Raw genomic sequence first — 21,902 nt, 5'->3', positions numbered from 1 at the left:
CCAGCATGACAAAGCTGCTTCTGGCAAACCAGAGCAGCACATGGAAATGCCGTTTACCTTCCCGCTGTAGTGGTTCCTATTTATCTACTTGCATTTTTGACGTGCTTTCGAACTGCTAGGTTGGCAGGAGCTGGGACCAAGTAACGGGAGCTCACCCCGTCACAGGGATTCGAACCGCCGACCTTCTGATCAGCAAGCCTTAGGCTCAGTGGTTAAACCACAGCGCCACCTGGGTCCCTCCAGGGCTGGTAGTCTGGATTAATCTTTTTTAAACAACAGTGATCAAACTATATGGAAATGAGCAAGATAGAAATGAGCATCCCATGGCTTGGTTTTTATACGGTAGTGTTGTTTTTCAAAAGTCTACCCTATGATGTGTTATCTAAAGGAGATAAGGAACCACACTGAATGTTATTAAATCCAGAATGAAGAGGTACCCCACTGAGTAATCCAGCATGTTTATTTTTCAGAATAGCTTTTGGTGACACCCGAACACACTGAAAAATCAGGTTTTGGGGGTAACTAAATTCCTTAAGCTTCTTTCTGTCTGATCTGCCTTCTCTAGTCATGGGGGCTGAATCTTGACTTGATATTCATTCATTCCACTCACCACCCACTAAGCTTTCAGGGAAATGCTGTGTGTGTGTGGGAAACACCTTTGGGTCCTTTCTCAATTTTTTGGAAAGCTTGAGGGTGGAGAATACCAAACAGAGTTTCCCTACTTCGCTGCAGATTTCACCACCCCTTTTCCGATTTCCCTCCCCCCCCTTTAACCCTTTTCCTTGAGAAGGGGAAAGGGATAGCTGGCTGCAAGGGGGACTTTTTGGGAGACAGAAGAGTGCTTAGCAACCCCTCCTTAACTGGAAATGATGATCCACAGCTTGTCTTGCTCTGCTCTTGCTGACTTGCTACATAAAAGCTGAGACTATTCCGCTGATTAATCGTCTGTTGTCTTCTGGCTTTCATGGGATTTTTGCTCTGGTTTATTGGTTGCTGCGTTGGCTGTTGTGGATCTATTTATGTGGTGTAAGATGCTTGGCCCCAGAGAGGCAAAAGGTGGGATTTATGTTCATTTGATTCAGACCTGGGCTTGGCAAACTATGGGTGTTTTTTTTTTTTAAAAAAATTATTGCTCAGTTGATCAAGACCCCAGGCTTGTGCTAGTGCACAGAATTGACAAGTGACCATCGGCTTATGTAACTAGAAACACACAGTTCTGCGTGTTCCCATCAGCTAAAATAGCCTGGGTGAGTAAGTGGAGGCTGCTCCCTTCTGCCTCTCATAAGAGTGGGAATGGAATGGCAAAAGTGTGAGAGTGGGTAGGTGAAAAAGAGGACAGGACTCCTTCACCTCTTAAAAGTTGTGCAGATGGTGGAATTGCACCACTGAACTAAGTGGAGTTTACTCCACGGAAAATATGCACTGGATTGCAGTCACTGCTGACCGGGGATGTGAACCTATGTCTCCTCAACCCAATTCCAAACATGTTAACCATGTTTATACCTTCTTTGTCAGGATTAGGAAGCCTCCAATTTAAATCTTGCCTCTGCAAATTCACTGGATGGATTTGGGTGTCAAATGCTCCATTCCCATCTAGAATGTGGTGGGTTATAAAACACCAGTCCACCTTGTAGATCTGTTATTAACTTCAAAAGAATACAGGTAAAGTGCTGGGAACATACTCAAAAGCTGTCCAACTCAAAAGCAGTTAACTGATTCCATCATAATATATTTCATTAAAAAATAAATTTCACTAATTTTAAAACTTAGGTACAAAGTAATTTGCAAAGGGACAGGTATTTCAATTGTTTTGCAGGGTGGGAATCCGTCCTTGTTGCAAAGACAAATATCCCATTGTGCATCCCAGGGAAAGTGTGGAGGAGAGAAACCTGCATTTGGATACACGGCTGAATGTGGATGTCAGCCCTCTGTACTGCATTGATATCAATGGAGCACACATTTGGATGTGGATCCCAGCACCATCCTGGTTGTGTTTACAAGTGGAATACAAAACCAACAGAGTGGAAGAATGAGGGATGAAAAGAACAAGAAATAGTCAGAAGAGAAGGGATGATCTTTTCTTATTTTTGCAACCCCGCAGAATGCCAACACTTGCAGCTGCAATTTGTGCAATTTTGGCACAGAAAGCACTGCTATGTCCCAAATAAAATCAAGGTATAGGTAATAGAAATGTTTAATTCTAGCAGAATTGTGTCCGAGGTTCATTTAAAAGTGTACCAACAAGAAAAGCTTGTGTGTGTGTGTGTGTGTGTGTGTGTGTGTGTGTGTTTGGAGACATTGTATTTATCTGCTTCTACCAGGGAGCATAATTTGATTTAGAAATGCATCAACTGTCCAGGATTGTAAACTATTTCCCAAAGTTAAAAACAAAAGTGTAAGAACACAAGTTACCTGTCCTTTTTTTTGTCATTATAGAATTATGAGGGGGCGGGGAGACCTATAGATTTCATTTGACACATATATCTTAAAGCACCCGGACTTTTCTCATCCCCAAATGGAACCATTTACAGAATTCGGTAGCCTTGCTTGAAACCTCAGCGATCTGAGGAGCTGTCACAACCTGAGAAGTGCTGAAAGGGAAAAGGAGGCAGCCTTCCAATCAGACACATGTCACTGATCACTGGAGGGGTTAAAATAGACCCCTCCTCCGTTCTTTCACCTTGCCATTATATATTGCTCTTCCCCCGATATTAGAACCAGTCCCTTGTATGTATGTTTCCCTGACCTACCTTTTATTTTTCAGGTTGTAATGGTTAACGTTGGGGATTCGGTACGGTGCCACAGACAATGAGTGAAGCAAGCAGAAACAGCGGTCTCCGCTTGGCCACATGGTGGAGCTTCGCTGAAAGAAATCCCGGTACATTTTAACTCATTGATGTTACCGTTCACCGAATTTGAAAACATTACGAGACAGAAGGAAAAGAAAAGAAAAGAAAGAAAGAAAAAGATGTAACACAGTGAAGGCTTCTCTATCTTCTTTTAAGGGTCTTGTGTGTGTGTGTGTGTGTGTGTGTGTGTGTGTCTGCTTAAGAGAATTTTCCTCTGCTGATCCTGCAATGCTTAGCCAGGCAACTGAAGGAGATCTGGAAGGAGCCTTACTGAGATGACTGTGCCGAGCATCAGCTCCACTTGCAGTGGTGTTAACAGTGTCTGGTGCAGCAGTAACGGTGGCGGCGGCAGCAGCAGCAGCAACCACAGATATGGCCAAGAGCATCATCTGAGTCCCACTGGCCACCTAGTCACAGCCATCTGCCTTGGCATCATTGGGATTCTGGGTTTCCTCAATAACCTCCTGGTCCTGGTACTTTTCTGCCGAAACAAAGTGCTGCGGTCTCCGATTAACTTGCTGCTGATGAACATTTCAGTGAGTGACCTGATGGTGTGCATTGTGGGCACCCCTTTCAGCTTTGCGGCCAGCACTCAGGGAAGATGGCTCATAGGGCCAGCCGGCTGCGTGTGGTATGGCTTTGCCAACACCTTGTTTGGTAAGTACCGCTTTGTTGTCCTGCACCTGTCTAGGAGCATGCTTCCTTCACTTCTTCTCTGTGGCTTGGACCCAGTCAGGGGCCTGCCTACTGAGCAGATCCCATCTATTGTTGCTAACTCGGTGTGCATTTTCTTTAGAAAGTCTTGCGTTATCTCAGAAGGAGGTTCAGAGCAGCTTAGGTCTCTGGGTGCTGCCTTACAGGCTCTTAGAGGTACTAACAACAAACTAGATCATAAAGGCCAGAGTTTGTAAAGGGGTTGTGGTACTGCTGGTGCTGGTTGGAGGGGATGAAGTTCTGTAAGTGTGGAGGACTCAGAGTTTGAAGGAACATAGTTGAGGGACACCACATTCCCTTTATTTACAAGTTAAGTGCATTATTTGGATGAGAGGTGACACGTGTGTGTGAGAGAGAGAGAGAGAGAGAGAGAGAGAGAGAGAGCGCACAGGTGCATAGAAGTACCAGAAGTCATATAGACCCCAACCTGATACCCTTCAGATGTTTTGGACTACAACTTCCACCAGTCCCAGCCAGCATACTCAATGGCCTGGAATGATGGGAGTTGCAGTCCAAAACTTCGGGAAGGCACCAGGATGGGGAAGAATGCTTTAAACATGCAAAGGACGCAAAGGTGATTATGGAGTGTAAATAACATAGTCAAAAGTATTATATGCTGGGAGCAAATAACAAGGATCGCCTATCATCTATCTATCTATCTATCTATCTATCTATCTATCTATCTATCTATCTATCTATCTAATCATTTCTCTCCATAGCTGCCAAGTTATCCCTTTTTTAAAGGGATTTTCCATTATGCTGAATAGGCTTCCTCGCGAGAAAAGGGAAAACTTGGCAGCTATGTTTCTCTCTCTCTCTCTCTCTCTCTCTCTCTCTCTCTCTCTCTCTCTCTCTCTCTCTCTCTCTCTCTCTCTCTATCATCTATCTATCTATCTATCATCTCTCTCTCTCTCTCTCTCTCTCTCTCTCTCTATCTGCTATCATCTAGCTACTATACCTAGCTATCTAGCTATTATCTATCTACCTATAAAGCAATGAAAGTTTTTGGAACTGTGAAAGCAGGACTAGGTTGAATAGCTGGGACTACAAAGAACCAGTTAAAAAAGGTAATGGAGCTGTATTCCTGCATTGACAAGTCTGCAGCTGTGCTTCTGTTTCAGTAAGGGAGTGCTGGGATTTGTGATTAGCAATAGTATGGCGAGTATAGGATAAAGGGGGCTTTAGATTATTATGGTAGGTGGGGAATGACAGCATGACTCTCTGATGGTCTGCTACAGTGTGAAGTTTTCTATATTCATTTTCAGGAAGTTAATTGCTATTTAGCTGGGTAAAATGATTATGAATAGGACAGTGAGGCTGCAGTCCTATGCACACTTACATAGGAGTAAGTCCCTATTAACTTGCTTCTGAGTAAACATGCATAGAATTGCATAGAATCTCAGTTATATTGTAGCAAAGTTTAGCATTTGGGGGCTTGAGTATAAGTCTAAAGAGCTGAAGGATGCAAATATAGTGGTACCTCGTGTTATGTATCATCCCCCTTACGAATGCTGCGGGTTACGCGCTCCACTAACTCAGAAGTAGATGCCCCTTGTTGCGAACTTTGCCCCAGGATGCGAGCAGAAGTCCGCTCCAGCGGCGCAGCAGCAGGTGCATTAGCGAAAGCGCGCCTCATGTTATGAGCGGTTTCCAGTTATGAACAGACCTCTGGAACGGATTAAGTACCTAACACAAGGTGCCACTGTATGGTTATGTATTTTGGTGTAGGATTGCAGCCTTAGTAACTTCAGTTTGGGTCCCCTGTTAAGTGTTTAAGAGCAATGTAGTTTTTTGGTTTGTGCTTTTGCCATATTTGTTTTTACCCACCCTTCTGTGGTTTGCTATTTTGTCATGCTACCGATCTCCTTGTCTTCATTTTTTGTCTAAAACTCAATGCAAAAATTCAGCTCCATTTGTTCCGCATCATAATTGATACCCACAACTTCCAGCATGAAGGCTACTGGTGAATCACTTGATGCTTCCGACCAGCTCCAATACGAAAATAAAAAAAACCTGCTAATAGTCACATTTATATTGCTCTGTACAGAGTGCACAAAGTTTATCACCCACATACTTCTCAGACATCCTTACAACAGCCTTACAAGACAGCTCCGTATTATTATCCCTATAGTGGAGAGTAGTGGTTGAGACAGGGAGAAAATGGCTTTCATGAAACTAGCCAGTATGTTCAGGACAAGAGATGGGTTTTGAACTGGTGTTCTTTAGTTTATTGCTCTCTCTTAAAAGCCACGTTGCACTCTTTCTCTCACACATACAGTTTGTGCTTCAGCATCAAGTGCAAAGCCACTGTCAGAGACAGGATATCGGTCGACATCAAATATTGTTGGGCTAACCCATATAGAGATTTCTGTAATCTGACAAGTTGCTCCTGAGTGAGGGTTGTTATGAAACAACAACACTAAATGTACACTTTGAAAAGACATCTGAGGCTCCTTCTCCTTTGCATATGTCATGTTTTCACAGAGAAACTGCTTGGCCCAGAAATTTCAAACTTTCCCCAGGTATCATTGAGAAAGCTTTTGACAACCTCTCCTTCTTGCCTGTATTTCAGATGTATTACGCTTCATTTGCAAGTGAAGGGTCTGGTGCTCAGCTGGTGGCCCTGAAGGTTTTGCTGTTGTTCTCCTTTAAGTGTGGCTTTGTGCGCTATGTCTCAGTTGTGCCTATCAACAATACATTCTGGCTGGATTTCAGTGAAAAGTGTAAGAGCCCCGATGGATCAGACCTCAGCTTCTATCTAGTCCAGCATCCTGTTTCCCACAGTAACCCAGCAGAAACTTGCAAGCAAGCAGGAGATGAGGGCAACAGCCTGTCCCGCTATTGTTCCCAGCAACTAGAATTTAGATATATGCTGCCTCATTTCTGATCCTGGACGTAATACCATACCACCCACTGATAGCTTTATTCTCCATGAATTTGTTGAAACATCATTTGAAGCCATTTTAGCTGGGGGAGCAAATTCCATAATTTAACTACACACACTGTATGAAGAAATATCTCTTCTGGCTTAAATAAAAAAAATTCCTTCAGTAGCACCTTAAAGACCAACTAAGTTTTTGTTTTGGTATGAGCTTTCGTGTGCATGCACACTTCTTCAGATACAGTGAAATGGAAACTCTTCTGGCTTGTCTTTCATTCAGCTTCATTGGTTGACCATACGTCCTAGACACCTCTATAATGTCCTCCCATTACTCATTATTCAAGCAGCATCTACCAAAATTCTGCTTTCTGCACAAGTATTAAAAGCACAGGAGCTCTGCCTCTTTTGAAAGCAATTTATTAAATTTTCCAGATAAACACATTAAACACATTAAACAAAACAAAACATTCAAAAACATATACAACACACACAATTTTTTCTATTTACCAATTATTCCCATATCTCTAATTCCCAATGCTCTGCCGAGCTTTGACTTCCCTCCCTCCCCTCATTTGGTTTTCTTTCCAACTCTTATCTCGCAGTTCCTTATTACTTATTTCAAGTCATTTCGTAGGATTTATTTCAATCCTGCAAGTGTCTTTAAACTTCTACAGTTTTTTTCCATATAGTCCATGAGCTCTGCCTCTTTTGTATGTAGCCACTCTAAGTGTTACTTCATATCAGGGCTTCCCCCCCCCCCCAGCTGGAGCTCACCGGAGTTCAGCTCTAGCACCTCTCAGGTGGGTGCCATTGCCATTTTAAGAGAACAAGGGAGAAGTTCATGGTGAGTTCTGGTACCTCTTTTTCTAGAAAAACACCACTGCTTCAGATCCTTTGATCCTTGTTATTGCCTTTATTTTTCTGCTTTCTCCAACTCTGCAATATCCTTTCTGAGATGTGGCAACCTGAAATGTAAACATTATTCCAAGTGAAGCAATAAAGATCTCTATCATTATGGCGTTTATACCCTACTCCTCCTCTGAGGAGCTCAAGCAGGCATAGATGTCTCCTCCATCCCAGACATACTTTGTCCTAATAACCATAACCATAATCATAATTTATTTGTATCCCACCCTCCCCGGCCAAAGCTGGGCTCAGAGCGGCTAACAATAGGTAAAAATAGCAGTGTACATAAAATCTCACAGTCAATTAATTAAAATACATTCTAGAATCAGTTCAGAATCAAATTAATGGCAATCATCGGGTTAAACCTTCTGAGGTAGGTTAGGCAAGAGAGAGAGTCTGCTCCCAAAAACCACCCCATAAGTTTCTTGGCTACATGGGGATTTGAATCAAACACTCTAAGGATGATGCCTCTTTTCCTCTTTTTAATGCTATCCAGTTTGGTGGGCATAACTGCTTCTTGTGGGAGTGAGTTCCATAGTTTCATTATGTTCTGCATGAAGAAGCACTTTCTTTTGTCTCTGCTGAATCTTCCAACGTTCAGCTTCCCAGGATGCCCATGAGCTCCAGTGTTACGAGAGAAGGAGAAAACCTTTTCTAAACCCACTTTCTCCATGCCATGCATAGTTTTATAACCTTTTATAATTCTGCCTCTTATTCACTTTTCCAAAAGTCCCAGATGCTGCGACCGTTCTTCATAGAGGAAATCCATTCATACATTCCCTTAACCATTTGAGTTGCTGTTTTCTGAACTTTTTCCTACTCTACAATATCCCTTTTCAGGTGAAGTGACCAGAAGTGTGCACAGTATTCCAAATGCAGTCATATCATAGATTCGTATAACAGTATTATGATACTGGCAGTTTTATTTTCAGTGCCTTCCCTAATGATCCCTAGCATGTCCTTTGCCTTTTTCACAGCTGCTGCAAATTGGGTTGATGTCTTTATCGAGCTATCCGCTATGACCCCAAGGTCTCTTTCCTGGTCTGTTACCACCAGTTAACAGTCCCAATGAGTGTATATGTGAAATTAGTTCTTTTTTGGTCAGGCAGGCATCACTTTACACTTTCTTACATTGAAATGCATTTGCTGTTTATTCTTAATTTCTGCTTCTTGCTGTTTAACCAATGCCTGATCCACGAGAGTACTCCTCCTCTTATTCCATGACTGCTGAGCTTAATCAGGAAACTTCTAAGGCACAGTCAGTTGGGTAGCTAGAGATTTTATCTCTTTGTTGTTACTGGAGCACATAAGGAGCCAATCTTTGTGAGGATAGCTGAAGTCACCCGTAACTGCAACATTTCCTCTTTTGAATGCTTCCTTCATTTCATCCTTCATCTCAATATCTCCCTAGGCATTTTAATCAGGCAGATGATAGCACACCCACAGTACTAACTTAAAAACCCGCTGGTCCCACCCTAGCAATCTGGCAGCTGTCCGTCTGCAGTCCTGGGAGCAGATTAAGAAAATGCATATGTATCTTTTGAGAAGAAAAGTGAGGTGTGCCTCCAAGTTTAATCCAGAAAAAAGCAATATCTTTGCACATCTATAAGGTCAAAGTTTAACTGATCTAGATCAGGGGTCCCCAAACTAAGGCCCGGGGCCCGGATGTGGTCCAATCGCCTTCTCAATGCGGCCTGCGGACGGTCTGGGAATCAGCATGTCTTTACATGAGTAGAATGTGTCCTTTTATTTAAAATGCATCTCTGGGTTATTTGTGGGGCATAGGAATTTGTTCATCTCCCCCCCCAAAAAAATATAGTCCGGCCCCCCACAAGGTCTGAGGGATAGTGGACCGGCCCCCTGCTGAAAAAGTTTGGTGACCCCTGATCTAGATGAACAAGGATGATTCCCCCATTTTCTTTTTTTGAAGCAGAGAACAAGTAGAGGTGGCCATTGCAACCCCAACTTTCCAAGCATTGGGAAGTAAAATATAATCAGGATGGTCCCCCCCCCTTTCTTCTTGTTGTCTGTGCAGACAGTCTTTTATTTGCTAGGATCTTTCTGTGAATCATGATTTCTACCCACCTTGTTTTCAGATGTTTAAAATAGTCATCATTTCCTCTTCACCAATATATTTTATTAATATTCCCTCTGTTTCTGGGAGCTCATCCTTAGGATGTGACAATATATTTCCTTTTATCAAATCAGCAGCAGAGCACAGTGGAGAGAGACTGCTATTCTCTTTCTAACGCCTTTCCATGCTTCTGATGCTATCCAGGCTGGCTCCAGCAGAGCATGTTCCTGTCCAGCCGGGTGCTCTGATTTCTGACCTAATCAAACGTTTTCCGTAGGTACACATTCTTATTTGGTTTCTGTTTTCAAAATACATTTCAAAACCAATCTCCTTCAAAAAGGTTTTTATGCACAGTTTCTGCACCAGGCAAGGATCTGCTTCCCGCTTGCCTCTCATTAGTTTCTTTGTTAGGAATCCAGGTTGCATTTTAGTATTTGACATTTAACCTTGATACCTTAGAAAGGAGCTAATGAGAGGCAAGTGAGAGGCAGGCCCCTGACTGCTGCTGGAATATTTCCAAGCAATTTAGAAAATGTTGCTATCCATTGTTGGTGTGTGTAGGTTTTTCTTACATTTCAGTGGCTGGAGTGGACTTGCTCAAACTTTTCATGCTCCATCCATATTAAAAAAAAAACTTTCAATGTAAGGGAAAGCTGCAAAATACTTGGCATACACCAGCATGGTGTAAGTGGTTAGTGTGTCAGACTAGGAAGTGAGAGAACAGGGTTCAAATCCTCACTCGACCATGAAGCTCACTGGGTGGCCTAGGGCCAGTCGCTGCCTCTCAGCCTAACCTACCTCACAGGGTTGCTGTGAAGAAAAAATGAAGAGAGGGAGAACCATATTCACTCCTCAGATGAAAAGTGCATAAATGAACTGACTAAATAATAAAATTTTGTTGAGTGGAAGAAAGTTAGGCTGCCCATCATGGTGGCTCATAGTTCAATCCAAAGCATGTTGACTCGGGAGGAGTAAAAAGGTAAAGGTAAAGGACCCCTGACAGTTAAGTCCAGTCACAGACGACTCTGGGGTTGCGGCGCTCATCTCGTTTTACTGGCCGAGGGAGCCGGCGTTTGTCAGCAGACAGTTTTTCTGCGTCATGTGGCCAGTATGACTAAGCTGCTTCTGTCAAAACCAGAGCAGCGGACGGGAATGCTGTTTACCTTCCTGCCGGAGTGGTACCTATTTATCTACCTGCACTTTTTGGCGTGCTTTCGAACTGCTAGGTTGGCAGGAGCAGGGACCAAGCAATGGAGCTCACCCTGTCACGGGGATTTGAACCGCCGACCTTCTGATCGGCAAGCCCACTAAATAGGTAAAGGTAAAGGGACCCCTGACCATTAGGTCCAGTCGTGACTGACTCTGGAGTTGTGGCACTCATCTCGTGTTATTGGCCGAGGGAGCCGGCGTACAGCTTCCAGGTCATGTGGCCAGCATGACAAAACCGCTTCTGGAGAACCAGAGCAGCACATGGAAACGCCGTTTACCTTCCTGCTGTAGCGGCACCTATTTATCTACTTGCACTTTGATGTGCTTTCGAACTGCTAGGTTGGCAGGAGCTGGGACCAAGCAACGGGAGCTCACCCCGTCGCAGGGATTCGAACCGCCGACCTTCTGATCAGCAAGCCCAAGGCTCTGTGGTTTAACCCACAGCGCCACCTGCGTCCCAAAACTTTCGACAAGGATGGAACCCACTAAATAGGTCCCACTAAATTCCATAGGACTTTCTGTCTTGTAGGAAAGTTTTTGGGATCACAGCCTCAGAAACAGCAGCTGAGGCAAAATATGGCTGCTTTCTCCAGCTCAGTCCCCTTCAGATATTTTCAATTACAATTCTCATCAGTCCCAGCTCGCACAGCCAATGGCCAAAACATCTTGAGGGCATCAGGCTAGGGAAGGATGACCTAATCAAAGCTCAAATGACTGCAGTGACTCTGAGGATGTGTTTGAGGGATCATCCCCTCCATTTTGAATGCCTGTGTGTGACTTGGAACCCGTCAAGCTGAACCGTCATCATTCAGCCCGGACACTGAGGTCCAGCGCCGAGGGCCTTCTGGTGGTTCCTTCACTGTGAGAAGTGAGGTTACAGGAAACCTTTTCTCGCGAGGAAGCCTATTCAGCATAAGGGAATTTCCCTTTAAAAAGGGGAGAACTTGACAGCTATGGGTCAAGGTGCAATGACTAATGCACTTGTTCACTGGTGCAAAATAAGCCACAAAATATATAACAAATGCTGCAATCCTTGCACTTTCTTGGGAGCAAGATCCACTGAAATCAGATGAACAAAGCCCCATTCCTTCTCCAAGAGGAGCAAAAGGTCGGGGGGGGGGATGCTAGAGCATTGCTCCATAGCTCCCAAGCATCATTATCCACCCAACAAATGGAGAAGCAAAAGTTGTGGCACACTGGGAGATGAAGAGGACCAAGGGTATGTGATTATCTCTGGATCTGTTGGATCATGGGAAGAGCTATGTCCACTTATTGAGTGGACATAGACACTACATTGCAATCTTTAGACATGAAAATGTGGAAGCAAACCTCTGCTGGTGCATGAGAAGAGTTGTTCTTCTGAAGACTATTTGGAAGAATAAGGAGATAGAAAGAGACTCTTTTGCTTCCATGTTGTGTATAATCTAAAACAGATGGGGAACCTGGTGGCCTCAGTGTGATGGACCATAATTTCCATCAGCCCCAGCTGGCATGTCCAGTGGTCAGGGATTGTGAGAGTTGGAGTGCAATAGCATTTGGAGCAACACACTCTTTATCTCTGTAATACAGGAACTTGCAGCCCTGGGTCTGGTAAGTGCCTGGACAAGAAAATGCTATTGTAATGTATAGCACCTTCAGTTTCATCATGGAAGAAAGGCAAGATATTAATGCAATAGATGAATAATAATTTACAAGAATTTACTGTGTAGTTTCTAAAAGGTCAAGCTAGCTACGAGGCCAATTCGGAATGCAAATGATCTCCGAACCATTGCTTTACCACTATTTGCATTTATTTACACACATGCAGGATGAACACAGATGGAAACACTCAACTTAAACAGGCTGTTTCCAGTCTGCCTCACATTGCAAGCCTTTTCCTCATGTCACACACAGACACCTTGATTACATCTTGGGAAGGGGAAGGGGAAGGAGAAAAGAGGCATCATCCTCTGTGATATTTGCTAGCCCTTCAGAAGGCCAGATATTGAGATTCTCAGCCAGCTATTTAGTTCCCATGGCAACATATTACCTGCAATTTGTCTCACAATAGTTTATGCCAGGCTCAACCTGGACAACTGGCTTGACTACTTCAGCAGTCCTATTCTTCTCGAGATCTCAAACATAAAACCATACCGGGGAAGAACTTTGGAGGTCACCTAGTTCAACTCCCTGCTCACAATAATATGATCACACAAGTAGTGATGAAACAGTAGACATGAGGCCAAGATGGTTCAGGAAAGAATTTGCTAATGGATGGGTCTCGTGGGCGGCTCATCTCTTTTCCACAAAGTGTTTCTTCAAAGCCCTCAAAGCCTTATTTATAAGATGCACTTGTTCGCTTAGAAAACAATTGTCCAAAATAAAACAAAGTAATCTGCTGTTACCTTACAGGTACGGTGTCACTTATATCGCTGGCTGTGCTTTCATATGAACGCTATTGCACCATGATGGGTACAACTGAAGCTGATGCCACAAACTACAAGAAAGTATGGATGGGAATCTTTGTGTCCTGGATGTATTCCTTATTCTGGAGCTTGCCACCACTTTTTGGATGGAGTAGCTATGGACCAGAAGGACCAGGCACGACATGTTCAGTTAACTGGCATTCACGGGATGCTAACAATGTATCTTACATAATTTGCCTCTTCGTCTTTTGCCTTGTCCTTCCTTTTTTCATTATTGTTTACTGCTATGGGAAGCTACTGTGTGCCATAAAGCAGGTGAGTGGATTTTTCAATCTTTTTGACAGAGAATTAGTGTGTTGTGTTGCATCCAAGGGCAAGTCAAAGTCAGATCAAGGTACATGCAGGTCCCACTTACTGAACACAAGGCTTTCCCGGGAAATCATTTGTTAGATGAGCATTTGCATGAGTCCACGGTTTCCATTGATCTCTATAGGATCATTTCTCATATAGCATTTGTCCGATCTCCCTACCCCCTCTCTCCGTGGTTTCTTCCTGAAATGACTGCAGCCAACCAGCAAAAGAGAGACAAAGGAAAAACTGATTTGTGGATTTTTGTAAATGAGCAGGCAGATAGCTGGACATGGCAGAAACAAGCAGGACCTTGGACAGCTCCAAAGGGGCTCCTCTGGCTGAAACATTTTCCTCCAAAGATGCTATCTAAAAGGATAACTAGATCAGGCATCCCCAAACTTAGGCCCTCCAGATGTTTTGGACTACAATTCCCATCTTCCCCGACCACTGGTCCTGTTAGCTATGGATCATGGGAGTTGTAGGCCAAAACATCTGGAGGACCGCAGTTTGGGGATGCCTGAACTAGATCCTAGTGAAGTTTGGCAAATGCAAGTCAAAGTCAGATCAAAATAGGCTGGAGTGTGGTAGACTACCTCCTTGGAGGTACTGGCTAGGTGGTTAAAGGGCCCTAATCTTATTTTACAGTACAGTATTTGACTTCTGTAAGGCTGGGGAGAAAGAGGTACTCATCCTCTGAGTCAAAGGTGATGGCAGGCCTGTGCCCTTTAAAGGAAATGGCATTTCTAGTAGTCCAGAGTCATATGAATATTTTCCTTTTGCTGAAGATGCACCATGGAATCAAATGATTTACTGTATTTGAAAGAAGAGTCTTTATACGGGGAGCAAACTACAATTAAACACTACAAGGGCAAATGTAAAGATAAGATTGAGTCAGTGTTGGAGCATGAAATAGTCATCTGTATATGTTAATATGTCCATTTACAAGTATTGAGACTAAGAAACTATAAACTTGATTAAAAAGCATTTCCCCTCCCCCACCCCGAACAATAATTCCACAAACAATAACCACTGTGGACAGGTCAGTAAACTTTAAAGGCAACATTGGGAAGATGGACTAGAGAGCTGTCCTAATGCAGCCACAATCTTCACTCACCCCTAGTCATATTTTTTTTCTACATTAAACAGCCCTCGACTGTTTGATCAACTTCCACTTTGACTCCCCACCTTCATTTTGTTGCAAATTGACATTGAATTCATCAGAATTCATGGCCTTTTCAATTACCTTCATTTAGTATTTCTTTTTGCAAATGCCTTCTCATATTTCATAGCAAGCTGCCTTAACTTTGCTATTGTAACCATAGCGAAATGGACTTGATCCAATTTGGTTTTTTGTTTGTTTTCAATTGGTGAAATGACACACTTCACTGAAGCCTTCAACACGAGTTTATAAATAGCCTTCATATCTCCTGACGCGATTTGCCACTTGTATATGTGCATCTTTGCTTCCTTTTAACTTTACCATTTCATATCTGAGTAATTTCCCCCATAAAATATAAATACAATGTATTTGGATTGTTTACACAAGGTTGCCACCCACTCACATAGATATTGAATCCATTGAAACGGTTGCTGCTGTTACAAGTCGTTTGACAAAACTCAACCCCTCTTGATGCTACTTATGAAAGTGGTGGAAATGAATTCAATATTATTATTGCAAGTCATGAGCTCAGAAGTTGGAAGGATGAGTGCAGGTGGGGGAATCTCATCACGGAAAGATGAACAACAGCACATCTTCATTTGTTTTGAGATCCATGTGTAAATCCTACTTTGCAGAAGAGATTCTAGGCACTCTTCAAGTAATGGATCCTGTTTGCACAATGGGGCTCCCCCACCTTTGCTCTGCCATACACACCCTAAAAATGTTCTAGGGGTTCCCCAAAGCACCAGAGGAGATTTGGGGAGGGCATGGGGAGGAGCAGAGGGAAAATTCTGTTGCACAAGCACAAATACTTGCACCGAAGGGACATGTTAATTGGACACTGCCCTCCCATTCCAATTTCCTTTCCCACATTCTTGTAGGGTGGGATGGGATGGGAGGATGAAATCAGGAGGTGACTTCTACCTGCTCTGGCCCACTAGCATTCTCCATCCCTCTATGTGCTGAACTTAGCTTCTTTCGAAGTTTGGATCCAGCATTTGTTCATGGCAACCACTTTACAATGGTAAAGAGAGAATGGTAAAATGCTCTGCGCACAGAGAAGGGCAACAGAAATGGAGGTGCTCTTAACAATTATGTGATGTGTGACCCATAGACTTTTTAACAAAAAGAGCCGATAGTACTGCAGAATCGCAATAACAAGGCCATTTGGCAATAACAAGGCCAAACCCAAGATCCAACAGGTTGAGCAAGTTTAGAATAGGCTGTAACTTACTCATCCCAGCTCAGCCAGAGATACACTGGCATAAGTCTCTCAAGCTGGCTGAGCTGGAGCTGTGATGGCTTAGCCTGTGGAACTGAAGCCCGTGGAATTTACACTAGCAGGGGTGGGACAGGGCAAGGAGAGATTTAGGAACATGGTGGAATTTATGTTCGTAAAAAGGGTTGTCTAACTCTATTTTAGAGGCTGTGACCTGCTCAGACAACAGTAGCCCCACTGTTGAACAGAGCTTGGAATAGGGATAACTTACACCACTTTTACGTCAACCAGCTGACATTCTAACAGCTTCTTATATTTAGGATTGCCCTACCTGGTATCTTAGGGGTGGTGGTGGTTATGTTTATTAATTTTGTATAAAAACATCAGTGTATGCATGTGAGCCGAAAAGGAACACACATACAAACACACCATCTTTTACTCTCCACCCACACTACAATGAAAGAAGCTGCAAGCATGCTCTTTTCCCAGGGATTGTCTGGCAACGGCACATGAGCAAAGTCAAATGCAAAGTAGAACAATTTTCTGCATATTTGCTGAATGAAAAATGGGTGTTTGCAGTGTGGAGGAGGCAGGCTGCAAGACAGATAATGGAAAGCAGAAGATTCATGGGTGGGAAATTGTGTGTGTGTGTGTGACTGCACTAAAGTGCATCAGCTATAGATTTTTTTGAGTTATGTTCATTTTAAAGGAACACCCATTGACTTACTATTTTTTGGGGAAAGAAGAACCCAAAGACCAGCAACTAAATAGAATTGCAGAGTTCGTACCATTGAAGGTTCTACGGGGCCAAAAAACACCTCCCCCCCAGCATCATTTTCTGGAAAAGTCCGCCCAGTTATGAAACATACCAGGAACGTAGGACTGTAGGCCAATGGAGTTTCTGCAGATCGTTAGCAAGAAGCAAAAAACAAAACAAAGGGAAAGATAAATGCTAACAAAATATTAAAACTGAGATAGAATAAAGAAACTGCTTAATTGTTAATCTTGTTCACCCAGTTGTGCAATTACAGGAATGAAAATACTTGTATCAATCAATTAACCTCTCATGCATAAATTGCAAAGAGGTTCACCTCATTCCCTTTCAAATTAACAAAATGCCTCTTTGGGAACCACGGTTTTGAAAATGAAAATGAAAATAAAAATAGATCAATTGTTTGTTAAGTGATCAGTGTGTTGACAAGCTCTTGTTCTAGTTTTCTTTTTATAATTGAGGCCCTAAAAATAAACACATTTCTGCCTTACGGAGAGTTTTAGTGGTTCAGCTGCTCAGGGGATTGTCCTTGGCAAATGAAGCTGAAAAGTCGCTATGTGGCTCATTTCACATGGTGACATATGAGAAATGGTAGATGGGAGCTGTGCCTTAAATGGGCCAGGGCCCATCCCCCAGGCCCTGAAAAGACACAGCTGCTCTTCTGAGGTGAAGAAAAGAAAAGGAGGGATACAGGCAGAGGATGGAGGGGTCCTGATGCTGCTTTGCACAATGCAGACCTACAAGGTATGTTACATCAGGTGGGCCTAGATCCATGCCTTTTCTATTCCCTTCAGCAGGGCAACATTATCTCTGCAAGGCTCATGGGTTTGAGGTTTTATTTTTTAGCTTCTGCAAACTTTGGGATTCATTCCATTTTGCCAGTACTTTGCCAGTTGAGTGGATGGTGCAATACTCAAAGAACTGAGTTTGCTATTGGTATATAAGATGATTGAAGTAACATGACAAAATAGCAGTTGGGAGTGTGAGCAGCACTAGCAGTAAAGGGGATGAAAACTTAATCTCAGTTTCCATGTCTCCATCATTAGCAGAGTTACTTGAGTAATGCAGAGAGAAAATCCTGGTAGACGTTTACTGGACAAACTGAACAAAACTGTATGTCACTTAAGCAGAAAGAAATAGAGGGGTTTTAGCTTTTTGGACAGGCATTGCTCAGAGCAGGAAGACATTCAACTAAACATCTGCAAGAAAGCTCCCGCACAACCTGGACAGCCTATCAGAGCATGTACAACCTCACTAAAGATCATACCATCTTCCTTCCCTGCTTGATATGCAACACTGCCACCCTCTTGGCTAGTTAACTTACTGACAACAGAATTATCCCTTAAGTTACACACTGAATGATCTCTGCTCTTGCACCTCCAACACCCACACCACAAATCTCCAGAATGCCTCACCAACTTTATACCCTGCAACTGAAGAGCCATTTTTTGTTTTTGTTTTTTTGGTGTGTTTTTAGGGCTGCTTCCAGTTTCTTAAGGATGCACTCAAAGATTAATTTTACTGACAACTAACAGAGCATTGGTTTGTGAAATTATGGATTTCTGAGTGCCATTCTCCCTCTGCATGTGCTGCTACACTGAGCAAGACCTATTACTTAGAGGCAAAGGCCACAGTCCTGTGGGAATCACACATTAGTCACCTGTAACCTGGAGTCAAAGTGCTTTTCTCTTGCCAGATGTGTGGGAAGAATTAGAGTCTTGTTACTATTAAGGGAACAGAGAATAGAGAATGAAGGAAAGATGACTATTCTGCTGCAATTTCCTATTCAGCTGACAGCAACTATTGTGGTCCAGCTACTTACCTCTCATTTGCTATTTGCTACCCAGGATCTGTGCACACAGCTGTCTTATCTTCTTCTTCCCTGGTTCATGAGTACCAAAATAAACCATAATAATAATAATAAGGGAGCAGGAGGAAGGGAGAGATAGACAGAAGAGATAGTTACTGGAAAGGGTGCAGAAAAAGACAACCAAAATGGTCAGGAGACTGAAACACCTTCCCTTGGGGGAAAGTTTGATGCTTTTTAGTTCAGCAGAAAGGTGAGTAGATGGAGACGCACATGGTGTGAAGAAAGCAGGTAAGGATACATTTTCTCTCCTCTCTCATAACAGTGGAGCCTGCTGTCATCCCCCAAAAATAGAAGTACAGTTGAACCCACTCATGAGCCAGCCCACACATGAGGCAAGGTGAGGCGACCACCTCAGGCAGCAAGCTCCATAAGGGCAGCAGATCCCAATGTAGATCTTTGTTCCTGCTTTCAATAGTCACTCTCTGCTTCTTCCCTGGTGGGGAGAGGGCCGCCATTTTGTGGTTCGTCTCAGGTGCTGAAATGTCTTGGGCTGGCCCTGTATTCAGCATTGCTTCTTAAAACAAACAAGCAAGCAAGCAAGCAAGCAAGCAAGCAAACAAACAAACAAACAAACAAACAATTTTGGGTGTGTGCACTGAGACACCCCCATCCCCATAAAAGCCAAAGAGAGCTCAGCTTAAGGTTCATTTTCAAAAATTTAAATGTGAATAGCTGCTTCTCTGCCTCATATACTTTCAGTTTGTTTGCTAATGAAGACATGGAGTTTGGGTCATAATCTTCTTGCTTTGCCACAGCTGAATTTAACTTCTGCATTGTCAAAGGTTTGGACACAGAGGCTTGGGTTTTAAGTTGGTCAATTTCTGCTAACTGGCCCCTCCATTAACATTGGCTCCTGCACCCTATCCCAAATCATTACCAAGCGTCCCCCATCCCTCAGAGGAAAAGGGGAGCAGGAAATGTCTTTTCCATGAGTGGAACTTTGTTCTGCCACTGATGGGAAGTTGGGATCCAAGCCAAGGACTCCACTATGCTGCACACTTTTCAAAGCATAAACTTCGTGGAAACGAATCTTCCTCTACATCTGAAACTCCAATATCTTTTCTGCATCCAATCTCATCTGAAACATTAATTGACTGATTTAAAAGACAGAATCCTAGACTGGAACGATTTATCTATAAGCAGCAATTTGTCTTGCCTGACAAGATTGTTGGCTGCTTATAAATCCAGAGATTGCGTCTATTTTTTTTCAGAAGCAAATGGCTCATTTTATCTTTATTTCACTTTAGTTGCAAACTTTAGGAGTCTGTCATCCAGTGGTCTGATGCAGAATAATTTCCTGCAAGAGACTCCCTGGGAATACTAGATCAGACTAGATTACATTCATGCTATAATATATATACTCTCTAAAATGTTCAGAGAGAAGTAAATTGGTTTCATATACTTTCAGATAAAAAGCTCATATTTTAAACAGCCCATTGGATTATTGCTATGCTTTGAGGAAAAGGCTGGAATTTTAATTAATTAATTAATTAATTAATTAATTTTATTATTCATACCTGGCCCATCTGACTGGCTTGCCCCATCCACTTTGGGCAGCTTCCAACATATATAAAAACATAACAAAACATTAAACATTGAAAACCTTCCCTATACAGGGCTGCCTTCAGATGTCTTCTAAAGGTTATGCAATTACTCATCTGCTTGACATCTGATGGGAGGGCGTTCCACAGGGAGGGTGTCAATACTGAGAAGTTGCTCAGCCTGGCTTTCTGTAACTTTACTTCTCACAGTGAGGGAACTGCCGGAAGGCCCTCAGAGGAGGAACTCAGTGTTCAGGATGAACAATGGGGGTGGGGGTGGGGTGGAGAGGAGACAATCCTTGAGGTATACTGGGCCGAGGCCATATAGGGCTTTAAAGGTCAGAACCAACACTTTGAACTGTGTTTGGAAATGTACTGGGAGCCAATGTAGGTCTTTTCAGGACCAGTGTTATATGGTTCTGGCGGCCACTCCCAGTCACCAGTCTGGCTGCTGCATTCTGGATTACCGGTAGTTGTACAGTAATTTCTGAGTCACCTTCAAAGGTAGCCCCACGTAGAGCGCATTGCAGTAATCCAAGCGGGAGATAACCAGAGCATGTACCACTCTGGTGATCTAGAGACATCAAAGAAGTGTTTCAGTTAAACGTGTCGCAAACTTTGAAATCGGGTTAGCAAAAATGGAACTCCACAGCTCCATTTGGTGTCACAGTGTTAGAATGCATAAACAACACATACAGTATGAAGCGCTTTTTCTTTGCCAATTTAGCTGAGTCCACAGTGTGCGGGCTGGTAGGGTCTCAGCCGATGTACCAGATAAAGCTGGTAGACTTTAAATGCATACTTTAAAAGTGAGCAGATTTTTTTTTTGCCTTTCAACAATCATATTAATTCAAATTCTTTTAAAGTTGAATAAGCTCACATTCTATAAAAAGCCACAAAACCAGTTCCCCTTAATCTCCATTGCAGACCACATCTGGCTTTAATTACACTCAGTCCGCAGGGCGCACATTATGTCAATGGGGGCAGGACTTGGTATATTGTGTCCGATGTGGCAAAGGAAAAGGTGAAACCGGCAGGATGCTCCCAGTGCCTGCATTCTTTGCTTCCTGCATACTGTTTTTGACGCCTTCAAATCCCTTTCTATTTTTACCTTATAATATTTCACTAATCTGCTGCCTAGGGAAGGATGAAACTGCAGCTAGTAGACGAGAAGTGACAGACACACACAATGTATTCAGTGATGAAGGGACCCTGGGTCAACTTGGATGGGCCCAGGTGGGATGAGGATGCTTGGCATTAATCTCTTTGGTGGCATCATTCCTAGGAGCCCAAAGAACAGGCAACAACATGACTTCTGCGACGAACCCCCTTGCCGACGTTGCCAATAGATTATGAGACGAAAGGGTACAGGGGTAAAGCAATCCCCACTCAATTCCGTACACCTTAAAATAAACCCATCAATTCTGGGCTTCTCAGTAAAGAGAGTCTAATTCCAGCTTTCGTGGCCTGATCTCACAAACACTCAGGGCTATTTGAATGAACAACCTCTTGCCTACAGAACAGGGACTCCCTCAACTCAGATCCCCACTGTATCAGTCTGCCATATCACCCTGGCAAACTTGTGGCACTCTAGGTTTTCACCATACTGTACTGCCCTTCCTGTGTGACTCTAGGACACAAACTATCCCCTTTTCCTTAGGTACATTTTGCCCTTTTCTGAGTCTCCACCTTGGTGAAATTTAATACGCTGCTGGAATAACCAAGACGATACTCTTTGGCACAAAAAGAAGATGAATTTTATTTTCTTGAGAACATAGGTTTTTCTTTTCTTAACGATGCATACATTTACAAGCTTAGTTACAGTTATACATTAACTCTGTCAGACTTTAACTTCAAGTTATCCTAAGCCTAACCTAAACCACCACTATCCTGGCCCCACACCCTTCTTCTTCCCTCTTCGTCACCACACTCCCCCTCTTCCAGCTGCCAAA

General features: G+C 43.1%; 1 protein-coding gene across 1 annotated transcript in view; it reads left to right on the top strand.

Moving 5' to 3' along the window:
• Positions 1-3,039: 3,039 nt before the first annotated feature.
• Positions 3,040-21,902, top strand: part of LOC118093904 (pinopsin-like) — an 81,431-nt gene continuing 62,568 nt past the window's right edge. Inside the window, exons 1-2 of the mRNA XM_035133750.2 lie at positions 3,040-3,506; positions 13,025-13,353. Of these exons, the coding sequence (XP_034989641.1) occupies positions 3,125-3,506; positions 13,025-13,353 (711 nt within the window). The 5' untranslated portion in view covers positions 3,040-3,124. The remainder of the gene's footprint in view (positions 3,507-13,024; positions 13,354-21,902) is intronic.

Source organism: Zootoca vivipara, chromosome 5 (assembly GCF_965207765.1).
Source record: "Zootoca vivipara chromosome 5, rZooViv2.hap1.1, whole genome shotgun sequence".
NCBI classification, from domain to species: Eukaryota; Metazoa; Chordata; class Lepidosauria; order Squamata; family Lacertidae; genus Zootoca; species Zootoca vivipara.
Note: the sequence above shows the minus strand (reverse complement) of the source record. Positions and strands in the feature narration are given on the sequence as shown.